Here is a 16976-nt window from a genome sequence, read left to right as displayed (position 1 = left end):
TTTGCTGTATCCCACAGGTTTGGGTAACTTGTGTCTTCATTGTTGTTATGTTTGAGGAATTTAATGATTTCCCCTTTAATCTCTTCCTGAACCCAACTATCATTCAGCATAAGGTTGTTTAATTTCGAGGTCTTTTTTGTTGGAGTCGAGTTCCACCTTTATTGCCTTGTGGTCTAAAAAAATACCGGGTATAATTCCTATTCTTTTAATTTTGCTGAGGTTTGATTTATATCCTAGGATGTGGTCAATTTTGTAGTATGTACCATGGACTGATGAGAAAAATGTATATTCCTTAGTTTCAGGACGGTGTATTCTATATATGTCTATTAATCCCATTTGTTCTGGGGTCACATTTAGGTCCTTTGTATCTTTGCTTAGTTTCCATTTAGAGGATCTGTCCAGTTCTGTCTGAGGGGTTTTAAAGTCCTCAGTTAGATCCATCAAGGTGTGTTTCATAAATTAAGGAGCATTTAAGCTGGGTGTATAAATATTTAAAATTGAAATATCTTCTTGTTGTATTGTTCCTTTGACCAATATGAAGTGTCCGTCTTTGTCTTTCTTAACATTAGTTGCTTTAAATCTGCTTGTATCTGAAAATAAGACTACAACCCCTCCTTTCTTCTGATTTCCATTTGCTTGAAATACTGTCTTCCATATCTTAACTCTGAGTCTTGATTTTTGTCCTTCAATGCTAGGTGTGTCTCCTGGAGACAGCATATGGATACTTGTGCTTTTTTATCCAATCAGCCAGCCTGTGCCTCTTCAGTGGTGAATTCAGTCCATTGACATTTATGGAGAGAATTGATAAATATGGTAGAGTTCTATTCATCTTATTTTGTAAAGTCCATTGTGTAGTTTTATCTTTTGTGCCCCTCTGAAAGCTAAGTTTTGACCTTTAGCTTCTGAGTGTTTACTTTGCTAGTGGTCCATTGTAGTGGTCAGTGCTGAAAATAGGTCTAACTATTTCCTGTAGAGCTGGTCTTATTATGGCAAATTTCCTCAGTTCTTGTATATCCACAAAAGATTTGATTTCTCCATCAATTATGAAGCTTAGTTTAGCAAGATACAGAATTCTGGGCTGAAAATTGTTTTAAGAATGTTGAAGGTGGATGACCATGCTCTTCTGGCTTAGAAGGTTTCAGTTGAAAAGTCTGCTGTCATCTAATGGTTCTACCTCTGTAGGTCAGTTGGCGCTTAGTTCTGGCTGCTTGCAGAATTGTTTCTTTCATCTTGGCTTTGGACAGGTTCATTACAATGTGTCTTGGAGAGCCTCTGTTTGAGTTGAGATGACCCAGGGTTCAATATCCAGAGCATGAAAAGAATGTGTTGGAGTTTTTAGTAAAACTTGGTAAGTTTTCATTTATGATAGTCTCCAGTAGGACTTCCATTCCTTTGGGATAATCTTCTTCAACTTCAGGAATTCCTATTATTGATATGTTTGGATGCATCATGGAGTCTTATGGTTCTCTATAACGCCTGTTCTGCTTTTTCTTCTTTTCTGCCTCTTTAACTACCTGGGTTAACTCGAAAACTTTGTCCTCTAGCTCTGAGTTTCTTTCTTCTCCTATGGTCTGACTTACTTTTGATACTTTCTAGTACATCTTTACATTCTCTGATTATCTCCTTCATTTCCTTCAGCTCTACCATATCCTTTCTGTATTCCACATATCTCTCATCTGACTTTTGGTTCTGTCTTTCCATTTTCTCATCCACTCCTTTTATTGTCTTTACAATCCATATTTTAAATTCCTTTTCTGTCAAGTCCATTAATTCTTTATAGGTGGAGTCTTCTGCAGTAGCTGCGCTCTTGGTTCCTTGGGGGAGATCCTCTGTTTTGGTTTTTCATGTTGCCTGAATTTTTCTGAGGGTTCCTCCTTATATGTTCTTTCTTCTTGTTCATTTCCTTGTCTTCCTTTTTCCTTTTCACTGCCTCCTTTGTTTCAAACAGAAGTCCTTGCTCTTGATGACTGTATGTTGCAATATGTTGCTGGGACACCAGGTGATGCTGTTTTTTTAGGAGATGGAGAACACAGCCAGCAACCTCTATGGTCCTTATTCCAAACTTAGTTGCCTTTGGTGATCCCCTGATTGTTTCCTCAGTATTCCAACCCTACTGGGTTGGGATCTTAAAGCTCACAAGAATCCTTCAGGGGCAGGTATCACAGTGCCCCCTGGAGTGCAGGAGTCCTTCAGCCTGTCCCAAGTGTGAAGTTCTAATCCCAGCAGGCAGAATTAAGATGGCCGTGCCTTGGGCCCCTGTTAAGATCTTCTCATGACCTTCCCACAACAGCAGCCCCTGGCCCTGAGACCTTCTCAGTATGGCTGTCTCACCAGCCACCAAACTTACGGCAAATCCACTACAACTGGCATTCAAATCTGGTTGCTGTATACTGTTTGAGTCTGCCCATTCTTCCAAGCTTTCTGCTCAACATGCAGCTTCCCCCTAATAACTGAAAACTTCAGAAAAGCTTCCTCCCTTCCCAGACCTCTATGGAGGCCAGCCATTCCCAGCCCATTGCAATCACTTGCCTAACTCAAAAGATTTCCACTGCTCCAGTTTATACACTGTGTCCAGCTCACCACCTCCTCACTGTGCTCTCTGGGCTATGACTCTGGGTAAGGTCCCTGCTATAGCTATGGCTGGGTTCCCTCTTTTTCCCCAGTCATTCTAGGAGAGCTCACTAAACTATCCTTCTAATCACTACCCCCTCGCTTACCTATTTTTGTAGAAGAAATAGAACTTTCATGTTTTTTCTAAATCCATGCTACTAAGATTTTACCCTTGGCCTAGCATTCTCAGCAGTTATTAATACTAAAACCCCAATGTGTCTTGTTGAAAGAGTTCATATTAGTTGCTATGGCTAAATAAGCTCTCTGTATGACCTCAAAACTAAAGGAGTGGTTGGTCACATATGATGCATTTTGAGATCTTCATAAAGGTCTGTTTGTATTGCTGCTGTATCTAAATCAAGATTATAGATAAGTGCCCCAAATATATATAGCATATCTTTCTCCTAGGTGACCTCACAGTAGTGCTTAAGATTGTTACAACTTTTCCCTCTTGGCATGTACGTGTTCACATGATACGTGGCCCTGGTATCTTTAAAGGACTTTGTGAGAGAAATGTGTAAGACAGTTTAACTGAGTGATATTAAAAAAGAAAAAGGGAAGAATTGGTTGGGAGATAGTGTATTTCCTATTTTCAAATATATGCTATTAGAGCTTACACACAGCCCTCGCCAATAAGTGCATTAGCACAGACCACTAAGTATCAGTTAATATTCCTTTTTTGGTTTGAAACTATGTCTCTATCATTCACATGGGACTGAGTAGAGCTGTGACTATCATCTTGAAAAGGTTGTCTTTGAAGGCTTTGTGTGTACAGTAATACATGCACATGTGTGTGCATACACATGTATACACACATAAATCTAAGTAACTTTTTTACTCTTCTTACCCCACTGGCCCAAAGTGAGATGCCTATGTAATAAGAACCATGACTGTTCCACTTGTTCCCCAGAGCCATTCACAGAGACTATAATACAGAAAAACACTGGAAAATAACAAAGAACATTTTTGGTGTTCCCATTATCCTACCAAGGTTTTCCTTTTACATGCAACCACACTCTGTTATTACATTCATAGTTCATCTGTACTTTTGTGCCTTCATAGTTCCCTTCCTTCTATCACTCAGTCTCTTATATCAAAAATGCAACACCCCCACCCTAGCTCTCTCTGTCCCCTCATGCTGCCTTGTCTACATAGCACTTACCACTACAGTCTTAGCATGTATTTATATATGTATGTACATATGTATGTTTGTATGAATTTATTGATCATCTCATCCCACTAGAAAGTAAGATTTTATACATTCATGACACATCCCCCACACTTAGAACAGTACATGCCAATGTCAAACTTATGAATGATGAATAGACAAATAAATAAACAAATATAAGCCACAGAAGCATTTCCAAACCTGTGAACCTGGGTTACCCAAGAGCCTTATAGTTAGAAGGGCTATCCCCAGCCTCAAAGGCACAATAAGTATTGTCTATAGGGGGAAATAACTCATATGGTCTTAATGTTTTTCAATGGTATGTAGATACCGTTGTGATTAATACAATTCATTTGAACATATTATTGAAGTTTTTTAATCATTACATATTTTCTCAGTCAATGACTACCAGAAAACAACTTCTATGTGCGGATGTCCTTAGAACACCCCTCTAGGCCTCACCTCCCAACACTGCCACATTTGAGTGCCAAGCCTTACCATGAGTTTTTGTGAGGACAAGCCATATTCACACCACAGCAGGTACTACCCAAACTTGAATAGTGTTTGCTTACAAAATATTTATTGAGCATTTAATGGAGAACATTATAGGAGCTATAATAATAACCAAAACAGTGTTTTAAAAAGGTAGAAGTTACTAATAAGTAAATTAATATTTCCAAATAGAAGTATGTTTTATTAGAGAATTATATTCAAAACATTTCTAGAGTTGAAGTTATGCATGTCAATGAACATATATTTGTTCAAAATTAAAATTCTCCCAGTATGTGATTCTATTGTATGTTGTTATAATTGAATTAAAAATACATATTAAATACAAATATAAACACTTTACATTTATACAGGCTTTGCATTTTATCATACATTTTCGTGTGCATTATTATAACAAACTCCCAAGTTTCTCTTCTCCATAGGTAAATTATGATATCATATTTTAAGGTATTAGAACGTTAGTTGACTTTCTCATTAAAAGATTGTTTCTTAATGGGTGGAGGGAGGGGGATTGGAGGGATCACTTCTGAGGTTTATCTTACAAGGGTACAAGTGAATCTTTCTAAGAGCAGAATGTGAACATTTTAAAATAATAACTAAGAAAATGACACAAAGGCTATGTTAACCAGTTTGATGGAAGTGTTTTGGATTGTGTGTGAAAACCCCACACTGTACCCCAGAAGTGCATTAATGTACATAGTTACCATTCAATAAAAAAAAAAAAATTGGGTCTTTAATATCACTATATAATTATGTTTCCATGAAGAGTGGAAAAAAGACATAGAGTCTCCATATGTTCATTTCAGCCTGGGTGGCTAAATGGCTTATAACATTCAATGCATGAAAAAGGCCTAGATTGAATAAATTAGCAAAATCACAAAAGGAAACCACTGTAGGAAATAGTTTTACACATATAATTGCCGAAATCCTCTAGTGAACGTGTCAATCTGTACTAACTAAATAAATTTGTTTATAGACATGTTCTGTATTAGCTTCCACCCTTTCATAGCCCTTTGCCAAACAAAATCCCACTAGAAGTAGGATGTTCACACCCGAGTAGGAGTTTCTTGGATAAATATTTTTACTATATGAAGACTAAAACCACTTTTACAAATTTTAGACTTTGATTGAAATACTATATTTCTTTAGCCTTTTTTTCCTCCCATCTTTTCTCCTGGCAATTACTCATGCATTAACTTACCTTTAGTCACCTCCCATGACTCTGATGAAGGAGAGACTGGCTGCATGCAAAGAGGCCAGTTGGTCCTGAAAGTGGTAGGACTAGCCTACTCAATTTATGCCACCACCAAATGGACTGGAGAGACATAGTTAGGGTCCACTTGCAAAATAGCTTTCCTCCTTTTCTCCTGAAACCTAGTTGAAATGATTCATTGAATTAATTTAAGTATAGAGATTATATATTATGAGAATATATTTCATAGAATGCCTGCTTACATTTCATTTGAGTGCTACATGAATAGAAGAATAAAGGTAGAATTCATTTAGCCAGTCTTCAAGAAATCATGGTAAGAGTTATTGTAATACAGGGTGTCCCAGAAGTCACCACTAAAGTCACCATACATAGGGAAAATGGGAAAATGTTTACAAAATTTTACAAAGAGCTAGCCAATATGTAGAGAATATTTTGTAATTAATGTTTTATAAATAAAGGTACATTTAGCCACAATTTCCCATTTTCTGTAAGCAATTTTAGGGGCAATTTTGGGGCCACGCTGTATAAGAGCCTGTTCTTTCATAAAGATGACTCTGATCATAACTTTAACCAGTTTGGAATAAGAATTCCAACTAACTTTTTAAAATTGGTATTGAATTTTTTTCTGGTCTAAAATTGGTATTGACTTTTTCATAGGACTTCTGAAGATCTATTTCGTTAATTTGGTGTTGACTAATAACATTCTTTTAAAAGTACTTTTAATTGTAATAACTTTTGTTAGAAGTAAAAGTGAAACTAAGAACATTTGTTTTTGATGTGCTAAACCTAAACCTTTTAACTGTTTTTGAAAGACAATATGACCAGTAAACAGTTGGCTTGGACAACATTGTGATAAGGGTGATCTGGGTCAAGATCACCCAGATCCATGTGACTATAACTCCAAAAGCCTACTTTTTAAAATTAGTTAGAATAATACCCAATAAAATTAGCACTCTCACAAATACATAAATAATACACCTTACTTGGGATGGTTCCATACCTCATGAGATTTAGCATTTAATATGACAGCTTTGTTGAAATTAATCTTTCACATCAGAGGAAACACTTTGGTTATTTATGACATTTTGGAGATAAATTTTAGAATGGCTAACATACATTATTGTAAATGGCAAATTCCATTAACACAACTCTGTTACAGAAATATAGGTGTATAATATATGTATGTACAAGGTAAAAGAATATGTTTATAATGCCTCAAGAACACGTTAACTATAGGGGAAGAGATGCAGAGGCATGAAGAGTCATGCCTTCCATCATCAGTCCCCAACAGTTCAATTTGGAAATAAGTGCCAAGAGAGTATTCCAATTAAATATAAAGAGTTTATATCAGGCCCTGAAGCAGTGGTTCAAAAGAATTGGTTGAATGCTTATGTGACATGAATTTTTTTTTTTTTTTGAGACACTATGTTGCCCTTGGTGGCACAGCTCACAACAACCTCAAACTCTTTTGCGCTTAAGTGATTGTCTTGCCTCAGCCTCCCAAGTAGCTGGAAATACAGGTGCCCACCACAACTCCCAGCTATTTTTTTGTTGCAGTTGTCATTGTTTAGCTGGCCCAGGCTGGGTTTGAACCTGCCAGCCTGAGTGTATGTGGCCAGTACCCCACCCACTGAGCTACGGGCACTACAGTGACATGAGTATTTCTTACCTCAATGTTGATAAACCTTTCTGTGGTGGATAGTCTGAGTTGGTACCTTGGATTTAGTATTTACTGACTGGCCTACTGTCATTAGGGAACAAGAATAGTCAAGATGTCTCTCCTCTTGATCTTGCCTAGAATACTTTTTGTCCCACTACTTATTCCCAACTCAGGTCTCCTCTGTGTTATTCTTCAAGAAGTTTCCTTGATCACCATCATCCACGTTTGCTGCCCTCTTATCTGGCCCATTACACACTATTCTCATTTTATAGCTCCTGTCGCTTTTGTCATTTCTCATTCAGATTGTATTTTTACTATCAGTCTATTCACAGAAGACAAGAACCACATCTGTGATCCTGCTGTATTCACTGCACCTTGTACTCTGTATTTGTTGAATAAATAAATAAAAGTAGGCTCATACAGATATATATACCTTCTCTATCACTGAGTGGCTTTTTGGCTAAGGTGACGTATAGAAATATACCTTCTCAGGTGGCTACCAAATGTGACTCATACATATTCTTATCTACTGTCTCCTAATTGTTCCTATGTCATATTTTGTGCTATTCATTGTGTTTAAAGAATTCTCAAGAACCTTAATTTATTTACTGCCCAAACAGTAAATAACTAACCATTGGCAAACAGCTACTGCTATCCAAGTTCTTATTCCTGTGTTGTGTTTTTTTAATGTGTCAAAGGCCATTGAAGCAGTATTTTCTTTTTATTTTTGTATCAGTATTGTCTCAGACAGGGGTCCTCATTCTTTTTAAACAAAGGGCCAGTTCACTGTCCCTCAGACTGTTGATAGCCAGACTGTGGGCCCCAGGACAGCTGCTAAGCAGGACAGGCAGCAGCGGCAAAAACACCCAGCAGGCCAGATAAATGTCCTAGGCAGGCCACGTGTGGCCCGCAGGCATAGTTTGAGGATGCCTGGTCTAAGACCTTGAAAATACAATTGAGGAACATGACCACAGAACCAAAATTCTAAAAAAAAAAAAAAAAAATTATATTATCTACTATAAACTTACTATTAATTTTCAGTTGCAGAGCATTTGAACTTAAAATGTTTATATTCAACAAAATAATCTGACAATGCTATTGTTTTAGATGACTTGATACTCTTTTTCTGGCAAATAATTCATGCAGTTGGCTTGATTGATACTAAGTTTTCACTCCTGGCTGATAATCAATAAGGAGAATCCCAGAATGCTGCCAGTGGGAACTGAGAACCAATATCAGAATAACTATTTGCTTTGCATTGTTGCTAATATTGGGTTATCAAGGGTCCCTAATTTATATTTCTTAACAACTGCTGCTAATGGTTATCTTGTGAAATGGTGAACATGTGGTCCAAGCCCAATCTTTAGAAACTGAGACTATCCCGGCCCCTGCTGTCATGGTGAACACATGAGCATTTTTCTTTTTCCAGAGGAAACTAAGCTACCTGCTAGTCAAATTCACTCATTCATTAGATGATTATTTATTAAACATCTTAACTTATTTCCCGAGCATTTGGTTATACTCTGGATATACACAGATTAAATAGAATAGCAGGTTCCCTTCCTACCACAGGCTACAGGTCAAGTGAAATGAGAATTAACTACTGTTAGAGCTGAGCCCCGTCTTCACCGAAGTTGTTATTTAGCTTACTAACTCCTGCAAATCTGGCACATTTACATATGTACTTATATGTATTTGCAGCTTGGAATAATTTCAGACATCTGTGTTATGATTGTTTATAGTATAAAGTAGCTGAATAAAAGTTTAATATTATTGGCATTAAATTATTCAGCATAGATGTATTGAAGTGCATACATCATGGAAAGAATAATTTACACATAGTCTCTTATAAAATTTCTAAAAATAACATTTACACAAAACATTGTATAATTTTTTTAAACATTTAATGTTTTTTAAAACATTAAATACAATAAACATTGTATTTTTTTTTCTAAAATACAATGCTAGCATCAGCCACTTAATTATTTTGCTTAGTACCAACAATAAAAATTCTTAACACATCTATCATATAATTTGAAATGACTTGGGCAATTAGAAATGGTAATTTTTAATAACTAAAATTATTCAGAATCCCAAAACAACTTAGTAATATCCCAAGAATTCATAAAAGCCGAATGTTAGTATTTTTTAATAAAATAAAAAGAATCCTAGCAGAGAAAATTATGCATAAAAATGACAAGTTCCTCAAGATTTATAGGCTCTGGGTTACCTGCACTTCCTCACTCTGCTAGCCAGAGGAGACCTCTCTCATTTAAAGGGCAGGGCCCCCTCCGCTGTTTTTAAATCAAGGCTCTGCTATCTTACAAACTGTCCTCCATGATTTTCACAGGGTATTTATAACAATGGGGAAGTATACAAAAAGGAATGAAGAGTCTTGCATATTACAGTGCTGTACATCATATGGTTCAATTTAGATTCTCTGAAATATCAGAGTTAAAGTGAAATTATCAAAAGGGGAAAAGTTACATGCAGTGGTACAAACAAGATGTGCCTATTTGTATTTATGTTTGCTAATGAAATTCAGCCATGATTCCCACTTTGATTTTAAGAGTCTTAGACCACCGTTCAGCTTTATTCATTATAATTAAATCTCTTGCCCACACGCATACACAAGGCCAGCAAAGAAAAGGGGCATATTTTATCTTTTAAAAAGCTATTGCATAGCTTTGATATGAAGCTCCAGAGCCTCAAAGATTTATAGAACGAAAGCAAAACAATATGTCTTTCAGGGCACAGTCATCTCCTTAGGCAAATACAGGGACCAGTAGAGGATGTGGACTCTGAATCAAATGACCCCACAGAGAGCAGGACTGAATTCGGGCATGTGAGGGCAGAAGAATTTGAGATAACTTGGTATAATCTCCAATTCTGCTACCAGAAGAGAGGGAGAAAAAGTATAGTTATAAGCACAATGATTTTTACTATAAAGCTTGGGAGTGGGTGGGGCAGATAGGGAGGCTAATTTAGCTGACATGTGAAAGAGCATTTATATGTGGAATTCAGAAATGTACCTTTCTTCCCAACCTCAGCTCAACTGAGTATTCCAGTAAACCAGACAGTAAGGTTAACTTGGTAAGTCAGGGCTAGCGAAACTCTCTTGTTTTTGATTTACTCCACTGACTTCCTACCTTTTCCTCCCAGCAAAGATACCCCAGTGGCTGTAGAACTCTGTACCCTTTCCATCTCTGTGGAATAGATAAAAGCATTTAGGCACATCACAGGCTCTTGGTAGCCAGGGAATGTCCTGGGGTCCACAAATCATCCAAAGTGCTGAAATCTACCCCACATTTAGTTCATTAGGAGTTGATGATAGTTTGGGAGAAGGTGAATGAATGCTTCACATCTTTTTATTGTCCCTTTTACTGCTGGATTTAGCTCAAATTGGCCAACTCCAAACACATCCAGGCAGGCCATATTATTTGCTGAACCCTAAATCAAACACTGAGCATAACCTTAGTAAGACTAACAAAAACACATGGTGTGTCACCCCTGTAAGGCCCTAAACATGATCTATTCACCAGAACTTTTCAGCCAGGTTTATCTTAATTATTTTGGTATTTAGTCCATTTATCAAAATTATTATTTTGGGCACCCAAGGAAATTAAGTGATTCTCTAAGGGAGAGCTAATCAGAGCAGAAGAGCCAGAAGTAGAACTAAAAGCTCATAATGGCCTGACTTCTAACTGCTCTGCTGTACTGTTTGGGACATCATTAAGTCATCCCTCCCTCTACCATCACCAGTCCCTTCACTTTTGTTCTGCTCTCAAGGGCTCATAATCTGGAAAAACCATTTCTTTCTCTACATCTGTTTTCCCCATTAAGGCCAGAGGAGCTAAACACATAGCTTTAGGTGAAATCAGAACCTCCATAAAGAGCTCCGAGTGAGTCAGGAACCCTGGGCTCTCCCCATGTAAGCACAGGGTGGTCATTCTCTCTGAGCATTAGTTAGTTCATCTGCTACATTAAGAACTGGGCTAGAGGATTCATAAAGATACTTTCCAATGCCAAAGTTCTGTTGTTCCCTGATTTTAGATGTTCACAAAGGTTTTGTTGAAGACCCGTTGTTCAACTTTAGTTTCCAGGTTCCTTTTCCATTATGGTGTTAAATACTATGTTGTGACAAACAGAATATGCTTTTTAACAGTGGCATCTCAGCATCAGAAGATGCCACCGAGGAAAACAAAGCCTAGCCCACAGATGGCCTGAAAATGAGAAATGTGAGAGATGTTGAGATGACCCATAGTCACTCTGCCTCTTCCACATTCAATCCATTGAATGCTAGCATGTGGATTTCCACTGAAAAATAACTATTTACTGCATAATCATGACAGAGCCTAAAAGAGTTCCATTTATTGACAAACGATTACTGGGTCCTGTTAATGGTATACTCATTCACACTACCACCATTCTCAGCCCTCACTGTGGATCCGAATCATATGGGATACTTCTAAAATATTCCAAAGCCTACATTTCCTGAGACCCACTGACTTTGAGTAATTGGAGCCAGAGTATCTTCTTTTAAAGCTCCCTAGAATGATCTGGATGCACAATGTTCTTCTGCAGATGAAGCTTCCATCACTTGCCTGCCACTCACGTCCTGCTGTGCAGCCCGGTTCCTAACAAGCACAGACTGGTGCTGGTCTGTGGCCCAGGATGAGGGACCACAGTTCTATAGTATATACTACTGTTAGTTTGAAAATAAGCACTAGTTGAGAAAGCCTCCAAATTAAAGATGATTTAGATTCAAGGTCCATCTCTGTACTCTGAAGTATTATACTACACTGATCTAGTTTAAATTTGAAATTAAATTTTAATTTACCCTTTAAGTGATGTTTAGCAAGAATTGAGTTTGTTAGGATTTAGAGAATATGTGTGTCTATGATAATCTGAGTGAAATACATTATGCCGGATTGGGGGTAGGGGGATGTTGGTTTGTTTGATGTAAGACAATGTAGAAAAGAATATGAGCCCTAGGTTTTAAGTCCTAAATCTGCCCCTCACTAGTCATGTCACTTTATTTATTCTTTTGAGACAGAGTCTCACTTTGTTGCCCTCAGTAGAGTGCCATGGCATCATAGCTCATAGCAACCTCAAACTCTTGAGCTCAAGCTATTCTCTTGCCTCGGCCTCCCAAGTAGCTGGGACTGCAGGTGCCCACCACAATGCCCAGCTGTTTTTTAGAGACAGGGGTCTCACTCTTGATCAGGCTGAGATCAAGAGATCTGCCCACCTCAGCCTCCCAGAGTGCGAGGATCACAGGCGTGAGCCACTGCACCTGACAGTCATGTTACTTTACTTTAAAAGAAGACCTTTTTTACTAGTTGTGGCAAGGCTCAAATTAGATACAGACATGAAAGTATTTCATAAACCATAAATCCATGTATCTCAGCATTTTTTAATCTTGCCCCTCCCTACTTTGAGAAATAAACAAATCTCATGCCTTTCTAAAATGTTAGTTGAAATTAAATGTTGTGGTTAAAAACAAAAAGAAAGGCTGCTTTGTTTTCTCCCTCCTTCCTCCCCACCCAGAATGACCTCTCAATCCATTTTATTTATGGTAGTTAAAATGTTAATGTTAAATCAGAAGCTTGGTGAAAGCAGGCACCATCTTATTTATCTTTGTGTCCTTTGTACTACCAAGCACACCATGGTTTACACAGATTAAGAACTCAGTAAAGATTTGCTAAAATCAAATTAAGCAAATTTATAGGAATTCAGACAATAAAACCAAAATTCTCTTACAGAGGCCTTTGAGAAATGAAGTATTTGTAAGGGAATTTGGAAACTGATACAATAAAATTCTTATACTATTTTATTTAAAATTTGAGAAAACAGAAAGGAATCAGGAAAGGTAATAGTAAGGATAAAATGTGAAGTCTAAACTGGGGTAGGGATGATTTATATCTGTAGTTAACACCTTGTTGATTAGATTAATAGATAAATGGCATAAAGACACACAATATAGTATTTAACTTAGAAATACAGGATAAGTTTGGCATTTATTTATCTTCTTTTGCTTTTTAATATTAGCTTATAGTCCTTAGAAGTACCCACTGATGATGATCCATAAAGAAACAGAAGTAAACCAATCTGGGACTTTCATGTTTGTTTTATGTTTGCAGAAAAGCTAAATAAATAAATACAAAGTCACAGTTACTTTTTAAAGTACATACTTATGAATTAATTTCTCTGCTAATGCCCACTACAGTATATGGAATCTATATTGCTTACCTAGGTAGATTAACATGATGGTATAGGTCAGAATTTGGAGCTCAATGAATAAATGAATGCCAAAAATCAGGTCCTTCGCCCAGTGTGTTGTTTCATGCCTATAATCCTAGCACTTTGGGAGGCCAAGGCAGGAGAATTGCTTGAGGCCAGGAGATTGAGGACCAGCTGAGACTTCATCTGTACAAAAAATAGAACAATTAGATAAGCGTGGTGATGTGTGCCTGTAGTCCCCGCTGTTGCACTCCAACCTGGGCAACAAATGGGGTCCTCAATTTTAAACCCCCCAAATGGGACCTATAATAAGACCTTAAAACATTAAGTATTATCTTTGCTGCTAACTTTGAGAGATGCTAAACTACCTGAGCTTATCAGCAGATTTATAGAGGGACAGCTGGTCGTTGAGAACAGAACTTTATTTAAATTTCATGAGAATGTGGCTGCCAGAAGGCCCTCACACCAAGTGATGGTTAAATTTAGTTTCAACATCTGCAATACAAGTAGAGAGAAATTCACAGTTGACACAAAGATGAGTTATCTTCATTCATCTTCCTGTAAAGTTGCTTATCCTGGAAAGGATGCCAAATTTGTGATGTTCCCATAATTGCCTCATAGAGACAACATACATCCTTTGTACATCAAAAGGAAAAAGCTGTGACTCAGGGTGGAAGACCAGGGGGTTGGTTTGGTTTGCTGAGATTGCTCTTCACTAATTACACATGCTTGTTTGTTCTTTATTTTAGAATAGAAAGAACTCTTTACAGAAATCTGAGTCATGTCTAAATTTTGGTTTTCTTGAGGATTTATGTTGTTAATTTTAAATAAGCTTGTAATCTTTTTTAATTGTTTGCAAAGAATAGTGATAAAACATCTATAAAGGTGAACTGATCTTTGAAAAGTCACCTTTTCAGTACTAATGAGTACTATTCATATTGCCCATCCTGGAAAAGCTGGACCTGATTATTTCTCTGGTGAGCTCAGCCTAGACCTACTGCTTTTTCAAGCAAGGCTCACTTGAACCATTTACTTTTAGGAGGAATGCTTCTCTTCTCTGCTCCCTGGTCCAATTATCTCCATTCCTCTGCTTTAATTTTACGTTAAAGGTTGTAACTGTGGTTGTAAAATTTAAATATCATGGTCAAGAAGCTGAGAGTAATACTTCGGCATAAGCCTCTCTGAGGCACCCATGGTTGTAGGGGGCGTTTCACAGCCTAAGGCTTCCCTGCCTGTGGTTGTGGCAAGACACACTATCCATGCGTACAAGTTGTTAGTGGCTCTCCGAGGAACTCATTTAACACTGCTCTCCAATGCATGATTCTAGGAGATGTAGAGTGGGAACTTTCTAGTCCTTGTTAGAATGTTTGCTTCAATCCAGAAGTATTCTACAACACGAAAACTCCCAGAGTAAAGAACGAACTCACAGAGAAAGTGCTGAAGAATGAAGCTTGGAATGTGCCACTGTTCTCTCATCCTCCTTCCACTGAGCCAGAGTGAACTGGGTAACGGCATAACCAGCCAATGAAATTTCAGCCAGAGCTCCCAAGCCTGACAACCACAGTAAATCCTCTGTAAGTGGGATATTTGGAGAGAGAGTTTTCAAGTTCATTGAATTCTATAATTAACAGAAGGTTATCCAGGAAACCATATTTGCTTCACCTCATGTTGATGCAAGTTTCTAAAAAGGTTGGACCATACTGCCTGTTTTAGTATAATTACAAATGCAGTTGAATCAGTTCTTAAGATTAAGACTCTTCACCACCTCCATAGCATTATCTTCATGATAAAAGGTTTTTCTGTATTTCCTATAGTAGGGGTGTTCAAAGTAAAGTTATTGGGCTGAAAGTAAATAGACTCTGGAACAGCTCCAGAGTCACTGACCTTTAGCCAGTTAGGGGGGGGAAATCCCTAATAAGAGATGATTTTATCATTTTCTTCATTTTTCTGAAAACAGGGTATAGAAAAATACCATCTAATTGAGGGTAATTATCTGATTGTGAATAGTACTAGATGAAATAATGAAAAATATGCCAGTTTTATTCCTGAGTCCTGAATTTTAGTTCTGCTGTACTCTGGGTCTTAAAATGAGATCCAGAGCAAGTTATAGAGGCTCTGTGCCAACCAGTTCTTCTAACTCTGAAGTGTAAAATATATCCCTTGGAATGAAAAGCATTTAATTTTGCTTTCTTTACTGGAATGTATTACATTATTACAATTAGAATTCATTTCCCATTTTCTTTTAGGAGAATATTTTGCCCCACTATGCACATCCATATGTACACTGTCTGTAGGTGCATAAAAATTATATAAGATTTGCGTTTAGTATCTATAATGTACAGAACTCCTTTGAGATCATCATATTTTAGGGGGTAATCTATTAATGTCTGTTCCCATAACTTTTCACTCAGACTATAAATCAGGCCTGGGAAGGCTAAAATGAGTCAGTAATTTATAGACTATTAAGATACTTAGAAGTGATTCTTGAGCATGTTGAATAGAGAACACATGTTTATAAAAAAAACAACAGATTCAACACATCTCCTTGGCCTAACCAAGCCAAATCAATTAACAAAATGGAGTGTCTTCTTTTGCATATCTCCCACTTCCCAAAAATAGAAACACCAACCACTTGTTAACCACACTGACTTTTTTTAATAGAATGGTTGCTATAGCTTTGCCACCAAAATGTTCAGATTAAGCATTCTATTCTATTGTAGCCTGTCTAAAAACAGGAAGAAGGCTGCTTGCTTTTTGCCTCCTTTCCTTGTTTGACTTGATGTGATAATTCATTGCAGATTTCTTTTTCCTTGACAGAGCGCCTACCGCAGAAATGGGATGGCTTTTCTGGCCTGCTGATGTGACTGTGCCTGTGCCTGGAATAACAGGAAAGACAATGTTACATGAAGGTGATTTCTTCTCCCCTCCTCAAACAAAATAAAATACAAGTTTACTTTTTCTGTATCCTAGGGAGTGGGCTGATTTGTTGTGACTATCATCTTTGACTGGCTGACTCCTGCTCTTTTCCAGCCCCCTCAATGATTAGTCTTGTTTACTAGATGGGCCACTTAGCTAATTAATGGCAGGATGTTTGGGACGGTGTGTAGGTGGACAAAAATGCAGGTCACACAATTTTGAAATTTTAAATGAAAGTAGATTTACTGCCGTCGGCTGATACATTTTAAAAGCAGTGCCCTCCCCTGCCACATGCCAGTGTTTAGTCTATGTTTTATTTGGCACATTTTATAATCCAGGTTTGGGATAAAGGAAACAGGACAGTCTTCTCCTTCCATTATACCATCATCATTTTCCAACATTTGTTGACTGTATCTACATGTATTTCAGAAACTGTTCATTTTATAGATTGACACTAATTGAAGATCTAACCAATCTAATGAACTACCTGTCCTATCTCCTCTTCACCCCACTTACTTGGTGTCATTGTCAGTGCCGCCTTTCCCACCTTCCTGCCGTCTGCCGATTTGTGTGTTTTCTTCACAAAGAACCTCTTCCTCCATCTTCATTTGCCTCCTTTTCTTGTTCCGCCAATCCCAATCCCGGGCTCACCCCTC

At 37.5% G+C, this 16976-nt stretch overlaps 1 protein-coding gene across 1 annotated transcript in view; it reads left to right on the top strand.

Moving 5' to 3' along the window:
* SUPT3H (SPT3 homolog, SAGA and STAGA complex component) overlaps positions 1-16368 on the top strand; it is a 433675-nt gene extending 417307 nt beyond the window's left edge. Inside the window, exon 11 of the mRNA XM_012804882.2 lies at positions 16222-16368. Within this exon, the coding sequence (XP_012660336.1) occupies positions 16222-16263 (42 nt within the window). The 3' untranslated portion in view covers positions 16264-16368. The remainder of the gene's footprint in view (positions 1-16221) is intronic.
* The last annotated feature ends 608 nt before the right edge of the window (positions 16369-16976 follow it).

This window comes from Otolemur garnettii, unplaced genomic scaffold, assembly GCF_000181295.1.
Source record: "Otolemur garnettii isolate 467f Iridium unplaced genomic scaffold, OtoGar3 scaffold00031, whole genome shotgun sequence".
NCBI lineage: Eukaryota > Metazoa > Chordata > Mammalia > Primates > Galagidae > Otolemur > Otolemur garnettii.
The sequence above is the reverse complement of the archived record's forward strand: the minus strand, read 5'-3'. Positions and strand labels throughout refer to the sequence as shown.